Source organism: Diadema antillarum, unplaced genomic scaffold (assembly GCF_040938485.1).
Source record: "Diadema antillarum isolate AM-2024a unplaced genomic scaffold, OU_Dant_1.0 seq00000653_RagTag, whole genome shotgun sequence".
In the NCBI taxonomy this organism is placed as follows: Eukaryota; Metazoa; Echinodermata; class Echinoidea; order Diadematoida; family Diadematidae; genus Diadema; species Diadema antillarum.
In genome coordinates, this window is record NW_027271566.1 from 149,129 (window position 1) to 176,858 (window position 27,730).

The 27,730-nt window shown below is 39.1% G+C and overlaps 1 protein-coding gene across 1 annotated transcript; it reads left to right on the forward strand.

Moving 5' to 3' along the window:
* Positions 1–220: 220 nt before the first annotated feature.
* Positions 221–27,730, forward strand: LOC139736564 (phosphoacetylglucosamine mutase-like). Its single transcript, XM_071647312.1, has 17 exons — positions 221–642; positions 6,902–6,972; positions 7,245–7,374; positions 9,089–9,184; positions 10,580–10,653; positions 12,519–12,670; positions 13,812–13,973; positions 14,716–14,758; positions 16,149–16,229; positions 16,729–16,772; positions 18,568–18,681; positions 19,699–19,800; positions 20,556–20,611; positions 21,686–21,749; positions 23,114–23,236; positions 24,141–24,314; positions 25,880–27,730. Exons 1-17 carry the CDS (start codon positions 545–547, stop codon positions 25,970–25,972), a joined length of 1,677 nt encoding a protein of 558 aa, XP_071503413.1. The 5' UTR covers positions 221–544; the 3' UTR covers positions 25,973–27,730.

Here is a 27,730-nt window from a genome sequence, read left to right on the forward strand (position 1 = left end):
TAATGGAGTAGAGCTAGCTGAGTTCATCCTATCTTCCACCTTGTCCTTGTCCTTGTGGTGTGACATCATTATCATCATCATCGCATCGTCGGCAACTGACCTCAACAACATTGTTTCTGTGCTCTGCTGCGAAGGACACATTTACTACTTGAGTCTAGATTTTAATATCATCTACAGATCTAGCATCCTCGCGTTTTAGCCCTCATCTCTCTGACTGTTAACAGGAATGCCAGTGACTGTCAGTCGTCATCACCAATCTGCTTTTCTCTCGTGCTTTTACAGCACTGAGGAGTGAGATCTAGCCAAGCGTGCTGTCGATCCTGACTAACACATTACTACACTAACGTTAATAGACTCTTTACTGCTCCATCACGACATGTGCTACTGAGCGCGAGCTGAGCCGAGCAGAGCAGAACTTCATTATTGCCTGTTTACTGCCCTATCGCCGTCTTCAAAGTTTATCTTATCTGATTTGTAATTAGCCTACGCGGTATTTACTAAGTACTAAGTAGGTCACTGCCACTGCCGACTGGTCTGTGGCAAAATGGAGCAATTCTTGAAAGGGATTCACGTGGGATCAGCAAAATATCCAAAGACACCGAACCAGCATTATGCATATGGAACCGCCGGGTTCCGTTGCAGGTAAAAGTTAACCCTTCGGCTTAACCAAGTTAATTTTTAGCGTTTGTTTCACAGTGTTTGTTTTGGCTTTGTTTGTTTGTTTCATGGGGGGGGGGGGGGGGGGCATTTTACACATTTACCTATGTTATGGTGTTTACTTTTGCACAGTGTTGTCAGCGTCAGTAGACTAGAACTTAAGTGTAGAAGTTTATTTTTTGTTAAAACAAAAGAAACTAGAAAAGCACTCCCGAGAGCATAGACCTCCGCCAAGCAGCACATACTTTCCACCGATAATCTTGCTCTTCCGTAGAGATCAGTGATTTCCACCCATACGTATGCATGCTGAAAAATCGCCCGATTTCCCAATATAGGAGCCTTTGTTACGGCATAACCCTCAACTGCGCGGCGCGCCTCGTCGTAGCGGAAACTAGAGCACGCACTTTAGTGCGTGTAAGAAAACCTTAAAAATGCGCATGTTGAACTCCCAAGTTCATCGACCCTACCTGCCGAAATATTGAAAATCCTTCATAAAATGTATAGAAATTTCCGGATCACTGCCAAAATTTAATCATCTGTTCCTTGTGTCATTCTCAACCTTTTCAGCAAGTTTCATCCAAATCCGTGCACAACTTTTTGAGGTATTTTGCACGCTGACAAACAAACCAACAGTAATGAAAACATAACCTCCTCCCTTGGCGGAGGTAATAAAAAGATAAAAATGGGGAGGGACACGTGCATGCGCACCCTATTTACGGAATTCCTGGATCCACCCCTGGTAGTATGTAAGTAGGCCCATCCGCCTATGTGACATAGATTGTTTGATTTTCAGTTTCAGAAAGTTTTCATATGCACTCAAATAAGTGAGTCCGTTCGAGGTGAGCCACATGGGTCATGGCCACGCGAATGACACACATGCCACAGGATGCACAGCACACCACAGATCACGCAGGTTCAACTACGGTACTCATAAAGGACATCAAGGTTGATGACCAGTAAGGAGTGAATTACGTCTGGTCCAAGGATAGTTCCACTATCTGGTCTAGGTCGATGTGTTCAGCTTCTATTCCATTCTAGATACAGATGAAAGAATCAGCTCTTAAAGGGACTGTACAGTACTGGCTGAGGTAGGGATTCATGTTTTGAACATTCCTAAGTGAGATAACGAAAAGCCTTTTATGAAATATGAAAGAGCATGTAATTTTAAGAAGGATTCAACGTTTATTTGATGAAAATTGTTTTTCAAATGGCTGAGATATCCAAAAAAAGTGCTAATAATAAAAGGCGATATGCCCCAACCTTATTAGTATCTTTTTGTTTCACCTTGTTTTTTGATATCTCGGCCATTTCAAAACCGATTTTCATCGAATAAACTTTTGATACCCTTAGAACCGCATGCTCTTTGACATCTCATAGAGTGGTTTCTGAATATCTCACAAAACGTTAAAAGCTAAATCTTCACCTCGACCAGAACTGTACACACCCTTTAATGTCTTGTCACATGCTCGGCCTACCTCTCACATGGACTTGCAGCAGTCTGTAGTCTTAGTGACAAGCTGAACTAATGGTTAGACCCTAGAGATATTAAAGGCATAATTTACCATTTGCAGATGAAACAAAAACCCAGTATAAGTGCTTCAAAATAGTCCTAAAATGTGAGTTAGGGCTAGAAACAACCACTGTAAATATTTGAATCCATATAATCGATGTTGAGTGACATTGTTAAATACACAAAATGAGAACAATAGTTATAATAAAAATGTTTCCGGATTAAACCGTCTACAGTTATGGTTTATTGAGAAAAACACTGATATCTCATATTTAGGCTTCATTGCAAACATTTTATATGGTAGCATGTTTTGTGATACAAGAGATCTGCACATAAGCATCAAATGTGATATCTTGAAAATTTTTGAAATCACTACTCCCAAAGGTAAACTGGACCTTTAAGATAATCGGGCGTAAAGTACATTTCCATTCATGCAGTCAAGACCTTTTCTCCTGAATGTAGATGTTGCATATACAGAATCAAGATTGTACCATTCAGCTTTTTTTTTTCTTTTTTTTTTTTGGGGGGGGGGGGTCTTACTCTTTTTGTTCTGTTGTGATGACCAGGTATTATCTTACTGTTCAGATCTGCTGTTTTTGTTCTATGTTTTATCTACATTGTAGTTCTACAAACGTCTGAGAAGGCTCGCTTGATATACTTTGTATGTTTCTCCACTATTTTCCATACCACTCTACACTACCCTTCCCTTGCTACATTTGTAGCACTTACGCATGAATGCATGCACTCACAGTCACAGGACATAAGGAAGTCTTCCCAACATACCTTGTAAAATATATAATGTCAGGGCTTGACATTAGTGGTGACCTAGTTGCATAGGGCCACTAAAAATTGATGTCAATCAAGCAGCTAGGGTTCAAAATAGATTGTTCCTCTTGCTTTTATTTTGGGCCATTGCTGTACATACATGTATCTTTTTTGGGTCGCTTAATTTCAGATAAAGATTTGGGTTTCCCCTCCCCTATTATTGTCCACACTCATGTGTGGACAACAATATGAAGAAATGGAGGGAATTCCACAAAAATTCATTTTTCATGAAATTTACACATTCCATCAACTTGATACCGACATATGTTCGGGTAGCAATTATTCCCCCTGCTTTCTTAAAGCGGTTTAATAGTCAAGTGCTCTTTCATTGTGATAGAAAAGTGAATTTTTGTGAAATTCCCTTTATATTTTCTTTATATGTATTGTTGTTCACAAATGATGTCATCATAACCTCTAGTAGTCTCCTCATCCAGCTGTTCCAATACGAAAACTTTAAAAATTTATAACTTTTGCATCGATTGTCCGATTTTCCTCAAATTTTCACTGATGTGTTCTACTAATGTTGCTGCTTTCACTCAATCTACATTTCTCTTTGAATTTTGGTTTCCTCTAAGGCAGGCTTACAAACCTAGGAATGTTGTTTTCCCTTTATGTATGGTATTCCAGGGTTGGGTACAGTGGATTCCCATTCTAACAAAGTCCTCGGGGCCAGCAGTTTTCTTTCATTATAGTGAAATTTCATTATAACCGAACAAATGAACAATAAAAGTACATAAAGTGGATAATATTTTGGCCTTACAATGTAATTTTTATTTTGTTGCAATGGGAATTTCATTATAGCCATGTTCGTTTAAAGGGATCGTATAGTTTTGGTTCAGACCTAATTTCAGGTTTCTAACATTTTTTGGTGAGATAATGAGAAACCTCTCATTAAATATGAAAGAGCATGTAATTCTATGAGGAATTCAACGTTTATTTGATGAAAATTGGTTTTGAAATGGCTGAGATATCCAAAAAGAGCGATTTTAATGAAGTGTGGGACCCACACTTTTTTACAATCACTTTGTTTTACTTTGTTTTTGGATGTTTCAGTCATTCCAAACCCGATTTTCATCAAATAAACTTTGAATTCCTCTTAAAATGGTATGCTCTGTACTATATCATAAGTGTTTTCTTGGTATCTCGCAAAAAGTTAAAGGCCCAATTCTCATCTCCACCAATACTGTACAATCCCTTTAACAGGAGTGCACTGTAATCAGTTATTTATTTATTTTTTTGTGTGTCTCTCCTGCGTGCTGGAAGTGAGACATCGATCTAAGTGTTACTTTTCTGTTGTCCATGTCATCAGAAGTTTGGTGTACTCTCGTTACTTTTCACACCACAGGTGCATACTACATAGCCTAAGAATGTACAAATCTTGGGCTGCTATCCTCGGGGGCCCTGTTGGAAAACCAAAGTGGGGCCCAATTTTTGCATTTTTATCTTCTTGAATATGAGTGGTAATATTTTCACCATGAACTTAACCTGTTGAGGACAGGCTGATTTTGCTGTACGACACTCATTTTCCCATCTATAGACACTTGCCCGAGTATACTCGGGCAAGTGTCAAAGGATTCTCAAAGGGTTAGCAAGTATTATCACTCGAATGATAGAATTCAGACCAGAAATGATTTGATTCAGATAAAATGGCATTTACATGTAAGTTATTGCAGACATAGATCTAAAATTACCATTATACAAATTCTGGGATGTATTTGCAGTGAAGATATTTTGTATGATCTGTATGTTGTGTCAATGTGGTGATAAGTACCGGTACATTTAAACTTCTTTAGCCCTTTTTACACTTGTGTTTCTTAACCCCGTACTTTCTCTGACCCAGGACTATCGTTAATCCCGTACCAATTTTTTTCAGCTTTTTACACTCACCAATAAATCCCGTACTAAGCTCTTGCCCTGTGCTAAAGAGAAAACTGACCTTTTTACACTCGTATTTCTTAGTCCCTTACTTTAAAAACCACATGAATATTCATGATTACGCTGTGCACTGTACAAGTACACGCACGCACCGGCAGCACTTGATTACCTCGTTTCTGATTGGTCAGTGGGGTTCGGACTTTGTCTCCATCGCTTAGCGCCAGATTATTTCTTAGTTCTATTTACATTCGCTTGCTTGGCACCGCAATTGCAGGGTTAGCACTGCAATTGCCTGAAAATTGTCTGCATTGTTTGTACTCCATGATTCTTGTATAAATCATATAAGCCACACAATGGTGAATTGATGCTGAATATCCTGGGTTGGGGCCAATTATAATGAATTGAAGCTCATGTAGCTTGGTAGCGTGAAGTCACATTCTTGGGTACCGTACCGTACTATACAATACAAACATGTACATTTAACAGACTATGGGATGAATTGTCACTTGCCCTTGGCCTCAGTTGGCTGCCCATACATGTACATCATATTGAATGATATTGTTTTAGACTTGTTCTCAGTAAAGTCAAGGATTTCAAATGAGGTACGATAGAGCATTGAGGGACAAGGATTTTTCACTAGTTCAAGGTATTACCTCTGCCGAGGAAGGAGGTTATATTTTTATTGGTGTTTGTTTGCAACATAACTAAGAAAGTGGGAACATATTTGAATGAAACTTGCACGTAAAATTGATAATGATACAAGGAACAAAACATTAAATTTTGATAGTGATCCAGGAATTTTAATGGATATTTGAAGGATTTTTTTAATCTTTTGGCAGCTAGGGTAAATGAACTTGGGAGTTAAAGCTGTGCGTATTTGAGGTTTGCTCACACAAAGGCGCAGCGCAACATGCAGGAAGCTGTGTGATGAAACAAAAGGCTTCTATACTACATGTATGTTCGGAAATTTATCGATTTTCAGCTTGCGTTTATTGGTGGAAATGAGCTGCTTAGCAATGGTCTGCGCTCTCCAAGTGCTTTTCTAGTTGATCATGTAGCCATAATCACCAGTAGAAGTAAACAACAGTTTGTAAAAAAAAAAAAAAGAGTACCTTTTCAGTTACTTTTCACAGCTTACAGACAAGGTTGCAGAGGGGACCACCAGTACCACAAAGGACCGTTCTGTCAGTCCACTCCACTTCTACTTCCTATTTGGAGTTTTCATTGAATCCACTGAGTGGGAAATTTAGGCTGTCCTTCATTGATTAGGGGCTATGGGTGTCCTCAAAGCAACTCATCTGTGCAGTGTTCTCACAGGGTTGAATGCCTGATGACTTATGTCGTGTCTGCTTTTTCATTAACTGTACCGTACATTTTGTACATGCTTTTGCAAGAGAGCAAGTTTCGATTCTACTGTGAGAGTTCATCTTTCTTTCACTTAAGATGCAGAACACATGGCATTTCTTTTCAGGCTTCGATTCTACCAGTCTTTACTGGTAAATACAAAAGCACCCCCACAGTGATTGCACTACAGGGTGTCAGTTTGCCGTATATTTGGCACAGCATGATAATGTTATGATTTCTCTATGGACATCAGGCCAAGCAAGATGGAGTTCCTTGGTCCGTTCATACTCCAATGACACTGTTATGCAGTCCTTTGACTGGCATACTCCCTTAGTCAAACTTGGTAGTTGGACTGCTACTGCTTATTGTAGCATGATCCAGTTAATTCCTGTATCATTCTAAAGTATGCAGGATATACTGTTTGCTTGTTACGTTCCTGCAAATTGTTCTGGAGCTTGCATGTGGTATCAAAATGTGTCCCCCCGCAGTTTTTGTTTGTTGCATCTGAAGATTTCATGAAATGTTGCAAATCAGTGTTAGTCTATCACATTTTTCTCTTCATCCTTCTTCAGCTCCATGGTGACATTTGACCTTCATATAGCCCTTTATAGTTCTAACAGCTATGAACAATGTCATTGAAAATAATTAGATACATGTAATATGCTTGTTTCCAAATTCTTTTCCTTGTAGTGCTGACATTTTGGATGCAGTCTTGTTCAGAATGGGTATCTTAGCTGTGTTGCGCTCCAAGCATGTCAAAGGTAAGTGAATCATGAGAATTGTATGGTAAAAGTCATACAATTATGGAATAGAGCCAAAAATTTGCATTATGCCTTGCCAGCATTCAGCATATAAATGCTCAGTTGCTGTATACCAATCAGAGGGGAAATTTCTCTGAAGTATCCTAAGGATGATTATTTGTTTCTGAGAGCCCACCAAGTACCAGGAAAACTTTGCTCAAGTAATTATCATCATCAAATGGACAACTCTGTTCTGATACCAAGTAATTTTCCTCACACTTTTCTTTTTGCAGCTACCATAGGTGTGATGATCACAGCTTCCCACAACCCTGTGGAAGACAATGGGGTGAAGCTAGTGGAACCCATGGGAGAGATGCTGCTGCCTGCGTGGGAGGGCCATGCCACCAGGCTGGCCAATGCTGCGTGAGTCACACCCATGTTCTTGTGTCCAGGCTGACAGATTTAATTTCTTGACTTCTCACCAAGTGGTATAATGTCTGGAAATGGTCTATTCTATACCTTGATTCATCTCTTTGGTTTTCTGTATCTCAGAAGTGTTTCATGAACCCTGAGCTTATTGGAACCAGGTACTAGGTACCAGGTACACCATGTAAACTCCATGGAATTAGCATTATAGTATTGTGGATGCAATAAATAACATGTATACTTCCTAGATGAACATTAGAATGTCATCAGACTTAATGGTGGCACACCATGACAGCATATTATTCTCTGGTTTGGCTGTAGAAAGGGAAATCACATTTTGAGATTTAATTGTAAGTTTGCAAATTACAAACTTAGAGGAATTAGACTTAGAGGACTTTATGCATGGATATCCTGAGACAGGAAATGTGTACTTAAAGAATCCTGAGGCAAAAATATGATGAAGTTCCGGAGAAAATTGTCAAGTTACATTCTGGATTTATTGTGACAATATACCCAATAGCATCCATATATGTGTGCATTGACAGAGAGTATGGTAATGCAACAGTTGCCTGGGTTGAATTGGGGAAAAAGATCTTGTGAAGGTTGGCCTAATAAACCCACATATTATGATGAAGTTTGGTGCTTTATATCATGTGAGTGACGTATAGGAGAATAAAAGTAGCAATGATATTGCTCGACTCCTAAAAGAGCTGTTATGGTTCAGTGGGTAAGACCAGGGACCATCAATGTGGTAGTCCCTGGTTCCAATCCCCTAGTTGTAGTGGTTGTGCCCCTTGACAAGGCAGTTTATCCTTATTGACTAGTCTTTCAGAAGGGACTCCTAGTTGTTGATCCCTTGGTTGCTTGCTTAAATGCATGCAAGCATTAATTGCTTCCTTAGTGGCCATGTTAATACAAATCAGGTCAATTCAATTCAATTCAGTTGAATTCCATTCCACCCCATTCCATTCCATTCCATTCCATTCCAATCCATTCCAATCCATTCCATTCCATTCCATCCCATTCCATTACATTCCATCCCATCCCATTCCATTCCATTCCATTCCATCCCATTCCATTCCATTACATTACATTCCAATCCATTCCATTCCATTCCATCCCATTCCATTCCATTCCATTCCATTCCAATCCATTCCAATCCATTCCATTCCATTCCAATCCATTCCATTCCATTCCATCCCATTCCATTCCATTCCATCCCATTCCATTCCATTACATTCCATCCCATCCCATTCCATTCCATTCCAATCCATTCCATTCCATTCCATTCCATTCCATCCCATTCCATTCCATTCCATTCCATTCCATTCCAATCCATTCCATTCCATCCCATTCCATTCCATTCCATCCCATTCCATTCCATTACATTCCATCCCATCCCATTCCATTCCAATCCATTCCATTCCATTCCATTCCATTCCATCCCATTCCATTCCATTCCACCCCATTCCATTCCATTCCATTCCATCCCATTCCATTCCATTCCATTCCATTCCAATCCATTCCATTCCAATCCATTCCATTCCATTCCATTCCATTCCATTACATTCCATCCCATCCCATTCCATTCCATTCCAATCCATTCCATTCCATTCTACTCCATTCCAATCCATTCCATTCCATTCAATTAAATAGATATGATCTTACAAATATCCAAATATTTCATGTTTTTCCCTTTGTCCACACACAGAGATGAAGATTTGGAGGCCACTGTGAGAGCAATCATTGCTGAACTGGAGGTCGACATATCACAAAGCGCTAATGTCTTTGTAGCCAGAGATACAAGGTATGGCACTGAGTCTGTTCGGGAAGGAGAGTTTATACCAAAAGAGCGACAGTTATCTCAAACAAATAGACCTGAATTCACAAAGGTAGTTTAGATTTAGACCATGGTTTAAAATAGGGGCAAAATTGGCATAGATATCCTACCTTTCACTTGCGCATATCAATGCGCGATTGTTGTTGGACGTCTGTTGGCATGCACAATCTATTATGTGCATTTTTATACATAAGAAATTTACATAAACCGTGGTCTAGATTTAACCACCTCCCTGAATTCGGGCCATACAATATGAGGTATGGAACCATGACCATTTGACAGTCAGTTATCATCTGACCTTTGCATCTGCTTGTTGGTAATTACTGTAAGACTGAAGAACTCAACAAGACTATGTATCTGATCTCTCCTTTCATTCTTTATAAAAAGACTAGGATTCCTCAAAATGTCACAATATTTTAGAAATGCACTCCACTTGGGTGCATCTGTCAGCTTTGCATAAACATGTACATGTATGGCTTCACATGCCTGAGAAATATACTGCGTAAAGCTTCAGAATGTTGTCGGTCATGTGAACAAAACTGGCGAGGTTTCACGCTACCAGGTTTACGGCGTCAAAAGGGAGACTTGTCGAGTTTTGAAAGACTAGCCAGAGAGTGTGCAAGCTTTATGTCTTCATGGAGAAGAAACTCCAAGCGATACTCCTCAGAAGATTGCAGACTGACTGCCCTTTAAATGCAGTTCTGATTGGCCCTAAGGTTTGGTGTAAGTGTTTTGGTCATGTGACCACCTTGCATAGTGCACTTGACATCTAGAGGGGAAACATGAGTATAAAGCTTCAGTGTGCATTCAGTAACTTACAGCATTGGCAACCACCACAGATGTTGGTGAGATCCTAAGATTCTACATCATTGTAAGTTATCATTATTATCTAAGTCTTTGTTTTGAAGGGGTTCTTTGGGTGTGTCTCACATAAAATACGTATCAATTGGAATCCAGTCACATATCGTATGTAAAGAACATCACCCAAACTCTCACTGACAGATACATGGAGATACAAAAGTAAAACCACAACAGCAGCACTTTGTGTCACAGTAGATTCTGCATGCATGTGTAGATCCCATATGTCACATATTGATCCAGCACTGAGTACAGTCAGTCCATAATTGTTTGCACATACAGTACAGCAAATATTGCAGCAGTGCAAATACTAACATGCTGAAAAGGAACCTTTTCAGGGATGATATGTTGTTTTTCTTTGCTGTCTTTAGGGACCTTGAGCTCTAGTGATTTGTGTGTGTATGTGTGTGTGTTTGTAAATGTTTTTACATTGTTTCTTTTTCACAGAGTTTGCCTTTTTTTTCTTCTTGCTTGTAATTTTTGTTCAATTTTTCTCCCATTCAGACCCAGTAGTGTGAGGCTTGTCCAGGCGCTGAAAGATGGGGTCACTGCAGTTAACGGTCATCTCACCGACTATGGTAAGCCAATGCCAGCCACCCACAATATATGCACCATGCTATCACAAATCACAGAGCACGAACAGGGGTACTGAAGCCAGACAAGATTTTTTATTTTTTAATTTTTATGTATTTTTTGCTATACTACAGGAAATATTTGCAGGTCGAGGACGATTAAAACTTTTTTCTTCTCGTGTGACCTATACATCAGTGGTAATTCTGTTCCATCATGGATGATATGAATGCAGTTTATGTGAGAGTCTTTGAGCAAAAGTTTTCTGTGTTAAAGATAATAAAAAGTTTTGGTATCTCAAAAGTTTCCCTGAATTTCCGTGTTTCAGGTTAAAGTACCTTTCATATAACTAACACTGTGAGACTTACTCGCCCCAAAGTGCTCTCATTTCTTAGTAATCATGCAATTAACTGCGACCAGCAGCCCCATACGCATAGCGTAATGGGGCTTCGCATTGTAGCATTCAGGATCATGACAGATTTAGTATCGCGGGTAAATATCAACTTAAAATCCAAAAAATTCTTCAATTTGAAGACTTACCAATTTAGTTGAAGTATTGAAAACAGGCTTCGGGCAACGTTTGGTTCTGCCAATAGTCCCCTTTTGTTCGAATTGATGACTGAATGTGACTAGGTCGAGAGGACCTTGGGAGAGCTACATACACTGATTACTACGGCCAGCGCATACGCACACATCACATGCGAACAAATTTAAAATCCATGAACGGATAAGATGTTTGTGTGCGCATGCATGGCCGTCAATTCAGTGTAGCTCTCCCAAGGTCCTCTCGACCGAGTCACATTCAGTCATCAATTCGAACAGAAAGGGACTATTGGCAAAACCAAACATTGCCCGAAGCCTGTTTTCAATACCGGTACTTCAACTTACTGGTAAGTCTTCAAATTGAAGAAATTTCTGGATTTTAAGTTGATATTTACCCGCGATACTAAATCTGTCATGATCCTGTAAGCTACAATGCGAAGCCCCATTTAGCTATGCGTATGGGGCTGCTGGTCGCAGTTAGCTATGCGTATGGGGCTGCACGCTGCTGGTCGCAGTTATCATGCAATTATCGACGCCGTATGGCGGCGGCTCTGGTACGAAACCATTATTGCATGATTACTAAGACGTGAGAGCACTTTGGGGCGAGTAAGTCTCACAGTGTTAGTTATATGAAAGGTACTTTAACCTGAAACACAAACTAAGACAAGGAAATTCAGGGAAACTTTTGGGTACCAAAACTATGTGTTTTGTGTGTAGTGTGCAAGCTTGTGTACACCCACGAGCATGTGGGTTTGCGTCTGTGTATGTGTATGTGTTTGCGTTTGTGAGCAGCAGAATGTGAAGTCACAAGTGGGGCTCTCTTCGTCAATGAGGAAGAGTTAAAGGAGGAATAGGAAGAGCAATGGGCCAGGGCCTGTTGTAAATTCCAATCACAATGCCCATTAGAACAAATGACATGCATTTCTCATGTAAAGTGAAGATCTGCCATGTTCACAATCACACGATTCCTCAAACGATACTTCCACAATGAAATGCCTGAAGCCTGTGCTTGGGTTGAAAATAATTTTGCATTCATGTGTGTCATACATTGTGTAGGTAACTGTAATACCATTGTTCTTGTAATTGTTGGTATTTTGAATACTGTTTTGTTTTGTTGTTGAATTTTTTGGTATATTTAAGATTTTCAATGGTAGATATTGAATGAACGGAAAATCTGTTTTGAAATGCAAATTAGTATTGCATATTACTGAAGATCATCAAAAAAACGTGAAACGTTGGTTCTCGCCAATGACTTGAGTATTGAGAATGTTTTATGGCATGAGAGATGTTAATCACAAATATTTTTTTGTTTCCATTCCTTTGTGACCAGGTCTACTCTCCACCCCTCAGCTCCACTACTTGGTGCGTTGCCAAAACACCAAAGATGCCTACGGCCAGCACACTGAGGAAGGCTACTACAAGAAGTTGGCAGCAGCTTACACCAGTCTGCGAAAGCTGATTACCCCTGCACGCAGCGAGCAGGTGAGCGGCACCATATTTTTTCCATAGTAAACAACCTTGGGTAGTGTGCTATGTTTCATGTCAGCTTGCTCTCTCTCTCTCTCTCTCTCTCTCTTTTTGTGTTTGTAAGTGAATAATCAGGCTTTCTGCTTGTATTTGTGCCTCTGTAAATGGAGGATACTGGTAGTGTGTGTTTTCAGATCGTCCGTCCGTCTGTCCATCTGTCTGTAAACCCCATATTTCCCAAAGACATATACTGTAAAAGTGGATATTTTCGCGCGACTAATTTTTCGCGCTTGGCCGGGTGAGAAGAGTTTCGCGTGTTTTTAATTCCGCGAAATCAAGACATCAAGCACAGGAACATTATGGCAAGCAAAAATATTCGCGTGCTTTTATTTTCGCGCTAGTTTCTGGTTGCACGAAATGCGCGAAAATTTCAACACCGCGAAAATTTCAGTATCAAGACAGATTCTGCAGTAGATGAGACTTCCAGAGGGAAAAAGATGCACTGAATCTTGAGCAGATTCCCGTAAGGTCATCAGACAGAGGTCATCAAATTGGCTATAATGTAATTTTCAGGCAATAGCTTTAATATGCTAGAAATGACATTGGTACATAGGATACATGTTAATAGGTAATTGACTGATATGAAATAATAATGATGGTAAATGGTTACTGTATTTTCATTTTTTTTGGGGGGATGGGCTAAAAATGTATTGTCTAATTGTAACTTTAGCTAGAAATGCCCAATGATATATTAAAAGCTTATTTTGATGAACTGAACCATTTTGGTTACGCAAAAGCTTGTTACATATATTACACCTTGGAATGATACCAGTTTACTAGTTGCAAACTAGAAGAACTAGAGGATGTGTTAGGATGTTGAAGGTCTTGAAGGTGGTATAAACCTGGTTTAAATTCAGACCTTGTTACAAGACTGTCTGAAGTAAACTTGAAATAGGCATACAGTTGAGATGCACATATGCATGTTTGTTACTGGATATCTGTTGGCGTAGGCAGTCTGTCAGTCATCTTTACACAGAAGAAATTTGCATAAACCATGGTTTAAATTTGTACCACCTTTTGTGAATTCGGGCCATTGTCTCTCACTCTGCTGACTTCCATGCGTCATTTTCTATCTTCTCCAACCCACACCTCACAGAATGACGTGGGCGGGTGCATTGACTACTCCAATCACATCCTTCTCGACGGGGCCAATGGAGTTGGGGCCCTCAAGGTCGCCCAGTTCTTGACCTTCATGAACCCTGGCCTCCTGGACATCACTGTGTATAATGATGGCTCTTCTGGAAAGCTGAATGAACAGGTGATTTCTACAGTGCTGGAAAGTGTCTTTTAATAGCATAAGTGCTCGTAGGGCCTCATACCTAGAGGCGTTTGTATCAAGCCAAATGAGCAGATGTTTTCTTAGCCTACTATGACTAGAGTTGCTAGCAGAAGCAACAGTGTCAAAATTGTTGAGAGTTTCTTGTTGAGCTTTCCATCTTGTTTGGATTGTGTGATGATAAAAGAAAAAGAAACACAAATGTAGCACAAGATCTAATAGAGTGAAACATCAGTATTATACTAGCCTTAGGTGAAATCATGGAAAAATAACAAATACTGAATACCATGCCTTGAGAGCTATTAACACCATTACCAGCATGTGGGACTAAAAGATACATACGTGGTGTGTTAGATCATGATGTTGAAAGAGGTACTGTATGGGATTGTTTCTCATTAGTTTTTTTTTTTTTTTTGTGTGTGTGTGTGGGGGGGGGGGGGGGGGGGGGGGGGGCTGGGAACATATAGTACATGAGAAGTGTCAAGGCTGTTTGAACTTTTTACTGGTGATTTTTTACTGCAATTGCATGTTTGCCTCCCCTCCCCCCCCCCCCCCCCCCCCTTCCCCCTTTTTTTTATCGTAGCTCATAATCATAGACCATCATTCTTTTCCTGTACACAACTCTGAAGCACTCTTGCATTCCTGTTTTTGATTTGTGGTGATGCATGATATGCGCATTAACACAGCATATGGTTCTTGTTTGGTTTGTGTCTTAACTCAACAGTGTGGTGCAGATTTTGTGAAGGTTCAGCAGAGTCCTTCATCAGGTAACCATACCAGAATCATCAAATAAGTCATTTATTACTAATTAACAGTGAAATGGGATTGGTAAACTAATAAATTCCATGGGCAATTTTACATAACAAGTAATGACCTTAGAAAGAAATGTCATATGATTTCTTCTTTGTGTCTTACTGTCCCTAGCAAAACTAGTTTAATGACAGGCTGTTGGCTTTGTGAATGGTGTGCATTCAAGTGCATTTCCATGCCAGGTTAACGTTGACTCTGATGTACAGAGTGAAATCAGGCACACTACACAACAGAAGTTTCATCAAAATTAAATGTAAAACGGGCAAGTTCGTGTATTTTAGCAGTTTCACATTACCTTGGAATCGTGATGATGGACAAAACAACATGATATCAATAAGCTGAGAAGATAATATCAGTAACTCATGGCTCTCCCTTGGGTTCTTGGACAAAATTATGACAAAATTCACATTTTGGGCCAGTGATTTATAGCACCAACAAGCCTTTCCTCCCTGTTCCAAAAGATCATCATTGCTGGGTTAGTACAACAGCAAACCTTTGATGTACAGGAGATATTGTTTGGTGTTGTTGATAACATGTTCAAAAAGAGGATATTAAGCGATGATTAGTTTTTAGGTCAGCGAAAGACTTCTTAGGTGAGGGGATCACCATTATGTATACCGTTTTTCTACTAATGTCACCATTTTTGTGCACACATTGCATGAATTTGAAATTCTGTAACCGGTATATTTTAGGTGTGATTTTGCCAACATTTTAATCATTCTGTTTGTTAGACTTGAGAGCAATATCATAACAATGAACATTAAAACATCGATAGAAATCGATCTTGGTAAGGGCTAAAATTGCACTGTAAAGGAACACATGCTGCTTGCAAAGCAAATATCACATTCAAACAGTGCTGGTAGACCACTCATGCTGTGACAGATTTCAGCAAGAATATTTATGAAGTGCTGCACTCATACTGTTGCATTGCAGCCAACATATGTTAATAGATTATTTTTCATTTTTTTGTTTATTGTTCTAATGTTGAGATGATTCATCTTCCCAAAAGTGAAGGCACAGATGGTATGAAGCAACAGCAGTGTTTGTTTGTAAAAAAAAAGGAAACCTCCACAAACTCTCTCATGGATATTACTGGTTATCAACAAGTGTTGCTGAGGCGAGTGAAACTTGTGGATATCGATGAACAGAAGTTGCTGCAGAATATGAAACTTAAAATTACATCCTTGTAGGGAAGGCTATATTTTTTTAAATTTATATTTCTTGTACCTGTCTTTCCATTACTGTATCTGAGCAATGCAAGCAGTAAATTCTAAAATGATTTGTATTTGTGTGTGTGTGTTCATTTTCATGTAAAACAATCATATGATTTGGTGTCCCTCCGAACAGGCATGCCTGCTCAAGTGGGCGAGAAGTGTGTGTCACTGGACGGCGATGCAGATCGGATAGTGTACTTCTATCTTGATGAAGGTGCGTCACTCCTGTCTGTCTGTCTGTCTGTCTGTGTGTCTCTCTTCCTAGTGTGTGTGTCATGTCACTACAATCTCTTGTCTCTGTGTTTTTGGAAAGTGAGGGCATTTTTTTTTTGTCATATTGCTGTTGTCTTATCAGAGATTCTCGGCGGAAAGTGGGACATGGAAGATGAATAAGGCAACTGCTGCATTTTCTTTTTGCAGAAGAATTTTAGCAAACCTGAAATGAGAAAATCATAATTCAGCAAATGATTAAACAAAACACTCTTGAAATATGTTAATTTTCCACATTTGAAACAAGTGCTGTGAAGAAAGTCTTTTCACATTTGCTCAGAGTTGTGTCCATTTTAAAGTGAGGAGTGATGTGGATGTGAGAAACTCTGGTCTGTTATTAGTCTTTCACAAAAACTCAGGATTTTGCAAAGCAAATGTATGAATGACTTTTTGACTTCAACAGAAATACATCCCTTAATTTTTTTCGTATTTTTTTTTTCCAGACAAAAAATTTCATCTTCTTGATGGTGACAAGCTGGCAACACTGGTAAGTGTGAATGCAAATCTACTTTCTATGCTGTTGAGCAAGGAATGCTGCTGCAAATATACTGAATGATGTCTAGAAACCCCTCTTGAGATTGAAAATTTTATAAAGTAGAACTCGAAAACAGACCAACGTTTACAAAATTTACATCTCAAGAGAACTTGGCCTGCCATAACTTTCTCATCCATCACTGGGTTTCTTGATTGTGAATTGGACTGCTTGCGAAATTGTCTTACAATTACAAAGCATTACACTCACGAAATATCTATTGTGTGCTGAATACAGTATTTTGATATGGCAAGGTGTCATATTCACTGGATGCTGCGATATTCACAATTCATGAGACATGCCAGCAACCCCCCCCCCCCTCCTTTTTCTGCAGATGAACAAACAATATGCAAATACATGTACTCCAAGGATGATGAGTGTCCCCATTAACTTCACGACAAGAATCCAATTTTTACGACGAAATGTTTTGTTTTCTGAGATCAATATGCTAGCATTGTAGCCACGCCATGATGCAGATGGCTAGATTGGGTGAATGATTTGACTTTTGATGTGCTGTTGAACCTCAGCCAAGTCGAGGTTTGTCTGCATGTGATAAAATGGGAAGCTGGTGTTTACCCATGTGCTTGCCAAGTGGCAGGCAGCCAAGAACGCTCTAGGGAGTTGGCAAATACATGTTGAACAGACGTAAAAATACATATTCAAATCTGTTCTATATCAACCACTTCATGAGGGAAACAGAAAAGGGTGGCACATGACAAACATGTTTGCAAAGGTGGTCTTGTGACATTACCTATACAGTTGCCTCTGTTTAATCGAGACTCAGATTAATAGGAAGACAACTTTAACGGGATGATATTGAGGCATCTTTTGAAAGGCACATTGAAATTTCCGCTCTAACGAGATCAGAGATTTGTTAAATGGTACATAGTTTGCATGTGATATTCGTTTTTTGTTCAAAGTAGAAACTTTGCACAAAATTCATAAGATAGAGGGAAGGAAATTGAATGAATGCACTACCGCTAAAAGGATATTTAGCCACGGGTACTGAAAAAGACGAAATCCCCTAACCTGACATAGAAACCGAGTGCATGAAGCATGAAGGAATACTAAAAAGTACCTCAAAATGCATTGCTGTACGAGATATCACATGGTCCACTGGTATGCCTAGCCCCACCTACCACCTGCCACATAATCATTAATAAGCCATACGGTGATCTATCACTTGGTCTGCTCCCACATCGTCTAATAGGTATTTAATCTCAACCCACATGGTCTAGTACAGTTTCGTCTCCAACCAGTTTATTTAATGACCATTTAGTCCCATTGCCACTTAGCCTCATTACCAGTTGGTCTACTTCCAGACGGGATATGCCTATTTCGTCTAATACCCACAGTTTATTAGACAAAATGGAAAAAAAATATACAAGGAGTCAAAATTGCATTTGACTATCTGGTCATTAGACAAAATGATTATTAGCCAAACTTGAGATTAGACCAAGTGAGGATTAGACCAAACGCGCATTAGACGAAATTTATAGAAGACCAAATGAGTTTAGCCGTAGTGGTGTTAGACAAACTGGGAAGTAGACCATTTGATATTAGACCAAGTGGCAATAAACCAGCTATACTCTATGTAAAATGACATGGCTAACATGTAAATCAGTCTCTATATGCTTGACGAATGATGCAGAAGAAGCATTCGTGTTCTTGTCAGCATCACTATCATGGCTAACATTGGTGTCATCGTGGATATCACACTCACCCCCTAATAATTTTTGCTGTGATCCAGATTGCGGGATACGTGCAGGAGCTGGTCACCCAGAGTGGTCTACAACTCAAAATGGGCCTTGTCCAGACGGCATACGCAAATGGCAGTTCAACAAAGTATGCTGTGGAAACTCTGGTAAGTTAGAACTCCGCCAAATCGTACCATATCATCCATTGGTGCATCTTTATCTCCCCCCCCCCCCCCCCCAGAAAAAAAAAAAAAAATTGAATAAATAAATAAATAAATAAAATAAATAAAAATGTGCTAATGCACAAATGATATCCCATTTGAAATGTTGTGATTGTTTGTTTGTTTGTTTACATGTTATGGTTATTATATGTATGCTTGTTACACCTCTCTTGTTTCTTGCTTCCTTGTGATCGGCAACTAAAAATGTGTGAAACACTTTTGTTTGACACTGCTTGTGGCTAGACCTGTACACGTGTTTCCACATTGTGATTGATTGTATCAAATTTGAAGGCATTCAGAATTTTTTAACTCATGACCACATTACCCCTATTAAAAAAAAAAATAAAAAAAAATCACAAACATCAAAGCAGAGAAAATGTCAAAATAAATGATTTGACTGAAAAGAAGTGTAATTTTTATGGAAAAAAAACACCTGAAGATTGATATCAGTACAATATTTTGTCAGAACTCTAAAGCCAAGGAGTAATTTGAAATTCAAAGCCTTGCTTTTCATAAAACTAGAGTACCATGATGATTTGAATGATCTGTTACAAGTGCTAAAATGACCAGACTCCTATGCCTGTGACTGCCTTAAAATTTGCAAGCAGATTTTCTCAAAACTGCACTTATTTGATCACTTACTTTCCTACCGTTGCTGAAATAGTCTCATCATTAGAGAGAGTCCAATCATGTGTCATCTGTAGTCTCAAATGTGTGGAGAGTTCGAAAATACCAAAGTGAAGAACAAATAATCTCCAACTTTGTTAGCATATATGTGGCAAGATCTATTGCAAACACAAGAGGTTTGTTGAAATAATGAATAGAAGTTATTGATAATTCAGGTGAAGAAAATAATTCAGTATATGGAAAATATTATTGCTTAAATCCATACTACATTCTTCTTCATAGTGAATATCTTTCACAAAGTTAATGGAGGAATCATTCATTTCTCACTTTTCACAGAAAGTCCCAGTGGCCTGCGTGTGCACAGGTGTGAAACATCTGCATCACAAAGCAGAGGAGTTCGACATCGGAGTCTACTTTGAAGCAAACGGACACGGCACGGTGAGTCGATTGGAGGCCACACCACGTGTTAGATGCCCAGCTGTGACAAGCAGATATTGATTTTAGTCATGCTCACCACACGATTGTCTGTATTTATCTTGCCAATTCACAGGTTTCACTCATCGATGAAGTTAGGTTGATAGGAAACGGCAGCAAAGAGTCGTACCAAAACTTGCAATGTGGAAACAAGAGAAAAACATAATTCATTTTTTGTTTTGTTTTTGTGTGCTGGTAATAGTTATTGCAAAAGCCCGTCAGATTTGTTATTATGCAGACTAGCAAAATTGAAATGAACTTATGTGTAAGATAAAAAGTCAAAGATTTACAATGTTTGCTGCCAGTGCACTATCATGGATGTGTGGATGTGGGACTGAAATCATCCTGTGATAAAGCATTTAATGAATTAAGTACTCTTTGAGCATTCTTGTGTAAATTTGATATCCTTCGTTTGAAGCTTGCGAGTGTACTCATAATTTTCAAGTATTACTAGTAGTATGAATACTTCAGTAGATAAAAAATTTAGTGATCCACATAAACATGCATGTTGTACATTATTGTGAGTTTGTTTCTCGACATAGACAGACAGATACATGTAGATAGATAGATAGATAGATAGATAGATAGATAGATAGATAGATAGATAGATAGATAGATAGATAGATAGATAGATAGATAGATAAAGAAGTCAGTGCTGTTCATATGTTATTGACACTTCCCGTGTTGCTGGTGTTGTGTGTGTCATTTCTAATATCCAGGTACTATACAGCCAAGAAGCTGAGAAGAAGATTCATCATGCCAGCTCAGATGAGAGGTGACTTTTTGTTTTATATTCTTTGTCATGTTCATGGTGTTTGATCAAAGAGCTATTGTCGTGGTGATGTTTAATACTGGGGCTCAGTGTACCCTTGGCTGGCACCTGTCTATTAGGAGGGAAAGGACTGTCCATGTTCAAGTTGATTTTGATAGATGGGGTCAAATTAAATGAGAGGAAACGGTCGGAAGTTTCAATGGAGTCGGACATGATACAAAGGACAAGTTTACACCTTTATATACATGTGAATTGTTTAATTAAAGCAGGACTTGTTAAACATATCAGTGAAAATTTGAGGAAAATAGGACAGTCTGTTTTAAAGTTTTAGTTCTAAAGAATTGTTGAAGTTGCCGCACAGTCACTGCTGGATGAGAAGACTACTACAGCTTATGATGTCACATATATAGAATGATGCAAGGAAAGCGTAAAAAGAATTTCACAAGATTTAATTTTTTGAAAAAAGTACACATTCCATCAACTCGTCGTATGTTAAAGCTAGTATCATTCCCCCTGTCTTCTAAAAGAGCCAAGTCAAGTGCTCTTTTATTATGAAAGAAAAGTGAAAATATGAGGAATTTTCTTATACTTTCCTAATATTGTTCAACACATCTGACATTACAAGCTTAGTAGCTTTCTCATCCAGCAGTGACTGCCCAGAAACTTCAAAAAAAATTTAATAACTTTTGAACAGGTTGCCCAATTTCCCTCTTAACTTTCACTAATGTGTTCTATTAATATTTATGCATTTTCTCAAAGCACAGAAATATGAAGGTGAACTTTTTCATTAAGACAACGTGGATTGTTAAAGTGATAACTTGTTTTACAACTGCATAATGCAAATTAAGTGAAATAACGATGATGCTGTCGCCTCATTACTGGATTGTTTAATGTTTAGTGCTCAGGGAAAAGAAATATAACAACAATAAATGATTGAAACTATGTTTATGGTTTATAATGCAGTACTACATTGAAGCAGATATCAACTCATATCGTGTCACCATGGGTTAAAGAAAAAGTGAATGCAAAATTTTAAGATTTCCTGTGCTTCTTTTCTTCACTTTTCTTCATTTTTAGCCTGTCAAATGAGCAGAGGAAGGCAGCCACCATTCTAAGACACTTTGTTGACCTCACTAATCAGGTATATATTCCTATTTCACTTGTGATGATTCCATAATACCTCTGTGTGCATGATTCCTATAAATATCAAAGATACAGTTTGCATCATTTTTATAAACACCCATGTGGAATTGTGAGTCCATGACATACAGTGTAGTTGTTGCATCTGATTTGCATACATTATTGCCACTTATTCTTTTTCCTTGAAAACTTATGTGGAAGTTGAGATTTTGATAATTATCTTGATTTAGATAAAATCGCAATGAATCTTATACGGCTGGTCGATTATACTCTATTGAGGTCAGTTGACATGATCATGGAATGGCATTGCACTTCTAGTAGGATTGTAAATCTAACTTTCTCGTGAAAAATGGTCAGGCGTCATATCCTATCTTCCAGGTTTGTCTGACTTTACACTTAGAGAGTTTGCATGGCCCCTGCTACATTTAGAATGGATTGGGGATAAAATTTACATGTTAGTTTGGTGTGTCAGATCCTGGGCATAGCTTTCTGTCCTAAGTACAGGACCTACCCATACCTAACAAAGTTTCTTCTGAGACTCTTTTGTAGTACTTGTTTGCCTCTAGAAGATTATTCAACTTTAGTTGTAGGTACTGTCATTAGTACATCTATTTTCAAGTTATCTCTCTTGGTCGTAAGTTTGTTATTAACACCTATTCACATTGTAGATCTGCCTTTCATCGAGACTTTATTCCACTTTCTGGGGCTCCTCATTTATCACCTGGTTGGGATGTGCACTGGGGAAACTGATCATTTTTCACAAGTGTCTGGGTTAGACTGTGAAGAAGTGTGATGTATTCATTGTTTTCGGGTCTGGAGATTGACTAATGCCGCACTGTTTGTGATTGTCTTGAATGTGTGCCAGTTGACATCTGCCCTGATGACTTTTAATTTGCCTCATTGCATCCTTCAGCTCACAAGATGGGGATTATTCTTTTGTGCGGACCTAAAATCATGTTAAAAACAAAGTCAAGAATTGTGTCTGCTTTTTTTATAGAGAGCTCAGAAGAAGAAGAAAGTGAAGTTTCTTGTGAAAACTAAAAGAGTAGGCTGTAGGAACTTCATGATGACATTTGATAAGGCATGGGTTGGGTGAAATGTGTAGGGAATCCCTGTGCAGCTTCAAATTATAACTTTAACTTCGTCACACAAAATAGTATATCTTTATGAAAAAAAAAAGTGGAAAATATTCACAACAGTATATTCTGTGAAGTTCAGCAGTATGTTGTGAACATCTGGGAGATTTTGATTTTATCTAGTCCACAGAAATGGTCAGTAGGGAAAACAAGATTTCGACTGAATTGTCGTGAAAGATGGGATATGATGCATGATATGCAGCAATTTGATCAAATTCTTGTCGTTCAGACCGTCGGAGACGCCCTGTCCGATATGCTTCTTGTGGAGACGGTCCTGTGGGCCAGGAGATGGAACATGGAGGCTTGGAACAAGTCCTACACAGATCTCCCCAACAGACTACTCAAGGTCAAGGTAAGGAGTGCTTTTTGTGCCCTGGGCCCCATTTCATTTTAAAAAAAAAAAGGTGCTAAGGACCTGGTAGTGTGTGCAGGGATACCGTGGAGTAGGGAAGCTATAGCTAGCTGGAAAATCTCGACTGGAGTCCACCATTAGCAATGAGCTCACGCATCGATGCACATATTCACTAACTGGTGTTATACATGGTTTTCGAATGTACCCCAATGGGCAGTGAATAAATCAGGCCACCCATGACCCATGAATTCCCCTCTACTGGGTCTTTAACCCGTTGAGGACTGGCTGATTTTGCAACAACATTAATTTCCCATAGACACTTGCCCGAGTATACTCGGGACTCGTCCTCAATGGGTTAAGATAGCATGTATTGCTAGAATCGCAACTTCTCCAGGCAACAGCCAATCAGGACACTAGATTCATGTAGTTACCATGACACCTGCCATTCCAGGAAAAGTTGCTATCATAGCTATAGCAACTTGTTATGAAATGGCCCTGGTATACCAATCCTTGTAGAAACTTAAGGTTTTACAAATCCTTTGATACCGCAAGAATCTGTGGTAGCCCTTTAGTAGCTAGAGATCCTTACAAGTGTTTGCCTGTCTCTGCTCTCAGAAGGAAAGGGTAAATTTCATACAAGTTTTTATCACATAAAACTGATCCAGTATCCAGCGGAGATTCATTTACGAATTGTGGCATTCTTACATATGAGTGATTCGTTCTAACCCTCAGTAGTGTTACGTTTGTATGAAATGACCTGTAGCCAGTGGAAGAGCTTGTCAAGTTACAGCTGAGCCCTGGGCACTTTAGGAGTAGATGATCTTCAGTCTTTATGTAACATAAGGGACCTGGACATATAATATTTGGCATAGAGAGAGTTGACTGGTGTTTCATCTCAATTCAGGTGAAGGACCGCACAGTTGTACAGACCACGGATGCCGAGAGGCAGTGCACCAGTCCCGCTGGCCTGCAGGACGCCATCAATGCCCTGATCGCCGACTACCAGTCGGCGAGGTCGTTCGTGAGGCCATCTGGCACTGAGGATGTGGTCAGAGTGTATGCAGAGGCGGCTACGAGGGTGAGTACAGAATTATGTTTTGTCGCAGGTTACTTCTTTTGCACATTAGTAATTCACTTGATGTTTCTGTGCTTTGTCTTCTTAGGGTTTTTAAAGAAATACAGTCAAACCTGCCTTAGCGGCCACCTCTCTATAGCGGCCACCTGCTTATAGTGGCCACTGAAAAATCCCCTGCACAAAATTGCTGTATTATGGACCCTTTGTATAGCGGCCACCTGCCTAACGCGGCCAGCGGCCACTCGTTTTGTGTCCCGTGGTAAATATCTACCTGCGTATAGCGGCCAAAATTTTTTAGCTGAACCGTTAACGATGTCTTAGATGTTCATTGCATGAATTCTACCGAGTCCTAGCTCAGTCACAATCACATAGACACGATTGACAAAAATTAATGCAGCTCTCTGCCACGAAAAGCCGTCTTACCACTAAAGATATAGGCTTTAGTAATGCCACCCTGAATAGATGCTAGCGAAAGGCAACAACAACACCCAATAACTTAGAATTTTACTAAAATGCTGACTAATTAGTGTGTAAGTCCCTTTGAATAAGGACAATATGGTACTTGTCTGGGTATTGTTTGTTGTTAACGTAAGCTTCACACATTATCAATCTCCATCGAACTCGATACTCTTGAACCCCGTTCATGCAAACCAGCATGAACCAGAGCAGTTCCTCAGGCCCAAAATGTTTTTTTTTTAATCAAAAGATCAGAAGCAGGCATAGAAAAACGAAACAAAGCGAAGTGAATTTTACAACAAAAATCCCCATAAAAGCTGCACATGCAAACTTATTTGCTGGTTGTCATTTTAAGGATTATATGCGGTATTTTCTACTATTATAAAAATGCAGGTATTGGAATTCAAAATGGCCACCAACCTGTCTATAGCGGCCACTTTTGTTCTTTCCCTTGGGTGGCCACTATGGACAGGTTTGACTGTATCATAATTTTCAGTTATGAACTGCTGAATTGGTTGGTCTAGATAACTTATGTTAAATTAGTAACAGAGCATTTTGTTGGTAACACAATCAAAAGTAGTGATGATACCATTGTAGGTTTCAGGCACAGAGGAACTCTGCAGTTTGCTGAGACAATTGAACTCTATCAAATAAAGGCCTCATGTCAATACTACCACTCAGCTAAGTTTATGAATGGTATTCCTCCAGTGTTATTCAGCCCTCAAAAAATGCAAGGAAACTAAGAAATAGCTTGTGATTTATCACTTATGTAGCCAGTTGTTAAGTACTCCAATTTTTGAAATTTGGTAGACCTTACAGATAATGTTCAAAGATCCCATGTTAGTGAAATTTGGAGGAGACTAGAAAGGCTGTCCAATGAGGGTGTGCTATCTACCTTAAAGAGGGTTTGCAACTTTAATCATTCTGACATTGTTTTGAGTATGCTTAAACTGAATTACCTTGCTGGTAAGAAGTTGTGCTGCCAGGTAAGTCTCCAACTCTTTTGACATCGAAAATTTGTCATTCTAAAGAACTGCTTTACACCCCATGTGAGTTACAACATGCATGCAAGTACTTCAGTTGTTCATTCACGGTCTGTCATTCTGTACCAGGAGCAAGCCGACAAGTTGGCGTACGCGGTTGCGGGAGAAGTTTACGATCTGGCCCAGGGCGTCGGCGACCGCCCCGTGGCCCCCTCCAGTTGACCTCGAAGCAGTGAAAGGTCGTAGGATTCCAGTGCAAGTGCTTGGCATTCACCGAAAAAAACAGAAAAACCAAACCAATGTTTCTCCACTCACACACCGCTCATGTGGAGATACCAGTGGCTTTAGAGAAATCTGTCTTTCTCTGCCTTCAATTATCTCCAATCAGAAATGAGGTAGAACCTGTAACAAGTTAAGTTTCAGGAACAGTAACAAAAAAGCAGGTTCAGTCAAGCAAAAAAAGTGCTTTTCCTGTTACCAAAAAAGGTGCTAGAAGTAAGATGATCATGATTCCATTTTATTGCTTACAAACTTTTGAGTTACTGTGACGTTACTCGTTGAATGTGTAGTTAGTTGGTCAAGTGTATGTGAAGATGTAAGTAGATCTTAGATGGTGCGATGACAATGAAAATGTGGTATTCTTAGGAGTAACATTTGAAGATCTGTACCACACCTTCTATTTTAGTCAGCAAAGCAATTGCACAAATGTACACATAGTTTTGAATTGTGTATGTACAATGAAGAATGCTTAGATGTCATGACTGGAGGTAATGTACATTTTCATGAATACACTCAAAGGGTGCAAAGCTCAGTTATTACTGCACTCATCTACTCAGTAGTTCCACAGTTGTTTTGGAGTATTTCAGTCGAAGAAACTTTTTTTCTAGAAGAATAGTTGCGAATATTGTCTGGAATTCCAGGTTATTCTGTCTTAGAGATGTAAGAATTGTACATTGCACTAAAATTACATATATTGAAGCATCCTATTGACCTAGGATAAACTAAAAACTCACTGGAATATGATTTTATGGGACTATGAAAAACTGTCATGACCCTGTTTTCTTTTTATGAACAAATGTTAATGTGTGATACTTTTTCCTATTTAAGGTTCATTTTCATGTTAACCGTACATGTATTTGCACTCATGGAAAATTGAATTTCATGTTTTATTGTGAAAGAAAAGCAAAGTACTGTAAGTTTTCTTGAGCTTTTGCAGACTTACCAATGCATCAGAACTTACTGACAGCTTCTCACATGCCATCTGCTATAGTACATACGTTTGTCAGTGTAGTACGTACATTTGTCAATATATGTAGTATGTGTAAGTTCTTGTGAAACTCCTTTGAAATGTAATGAATTGTGTCACAAAAATTCAAAATAACTGCTGACATTGTGCATAAATGGATCTTATCCTTGAAAGCAGAGTATTTTTGAGGGATGAGTGACATGGACTGGCTAGCTTCCTTTGAGAAAAGGCCTCAAAATTAATAAAGGAGTACATTTGTCGGTAGTGACGAGAATGCAACACAGCACTAGTGATCACCCGAAAAATATTCTTAGGTTGTGACAATTTAAACATACACGATTATTTTACATATTATCCACTAGAAATCCCACTGATGACCTATCATGAACGTGATTCACGAATGCAGTGCACTCCTCTAACTCTCTCAATGCTCTAGGCAACTCGCTTGTGCACAATGTCGATAGTATTTTGAGGTGTTGGGCCTATGAGACTTACACACTTCCCCCAGATCAGCTAGTGCCCTCAAGGAGGTACGAGAGAACCTCCTTGGTGCCCTCCTGTTTTTACAGTGAGTGCAATATAAATGATTGTCGTTTTCATGCTAGTGTAGGAGGTTGGCTGCAACCAACTGCCTGTGAGTGTTTCAGTCAATGTATCTCCTCAAAGTTTGTTGTCCTCATCGCAACCCTGTCTTTGGTGATTTGTCAATAAAAACACTCCTGGTCGTGGCATTG

Excerpts from the sequence above, each read along its gene's own strand:
- LOC139736564 (XM_071647312.1), top strand. The coding sequence starts at position 545 with ATGGAGCAATTCTTGAAAGGGATTCACGTGGGATCAGCAAAATATCCA. Across the intron at positions 7,375-9,088 it reads ACCAGGCTGGCCAATGCTGC|AGATGAAGATTTGGAGGCCA; the intron begins GTGAGTCACACC and ends GTCCACACACAG. Across the intron at positions 21,750-23,113 it reads TTGTTGACCTCACTAATCAG|ACCGTCGGAGACGCCCTGTC; the intron begins GTATATATTCCT and ends CTTGTCGTTCAG.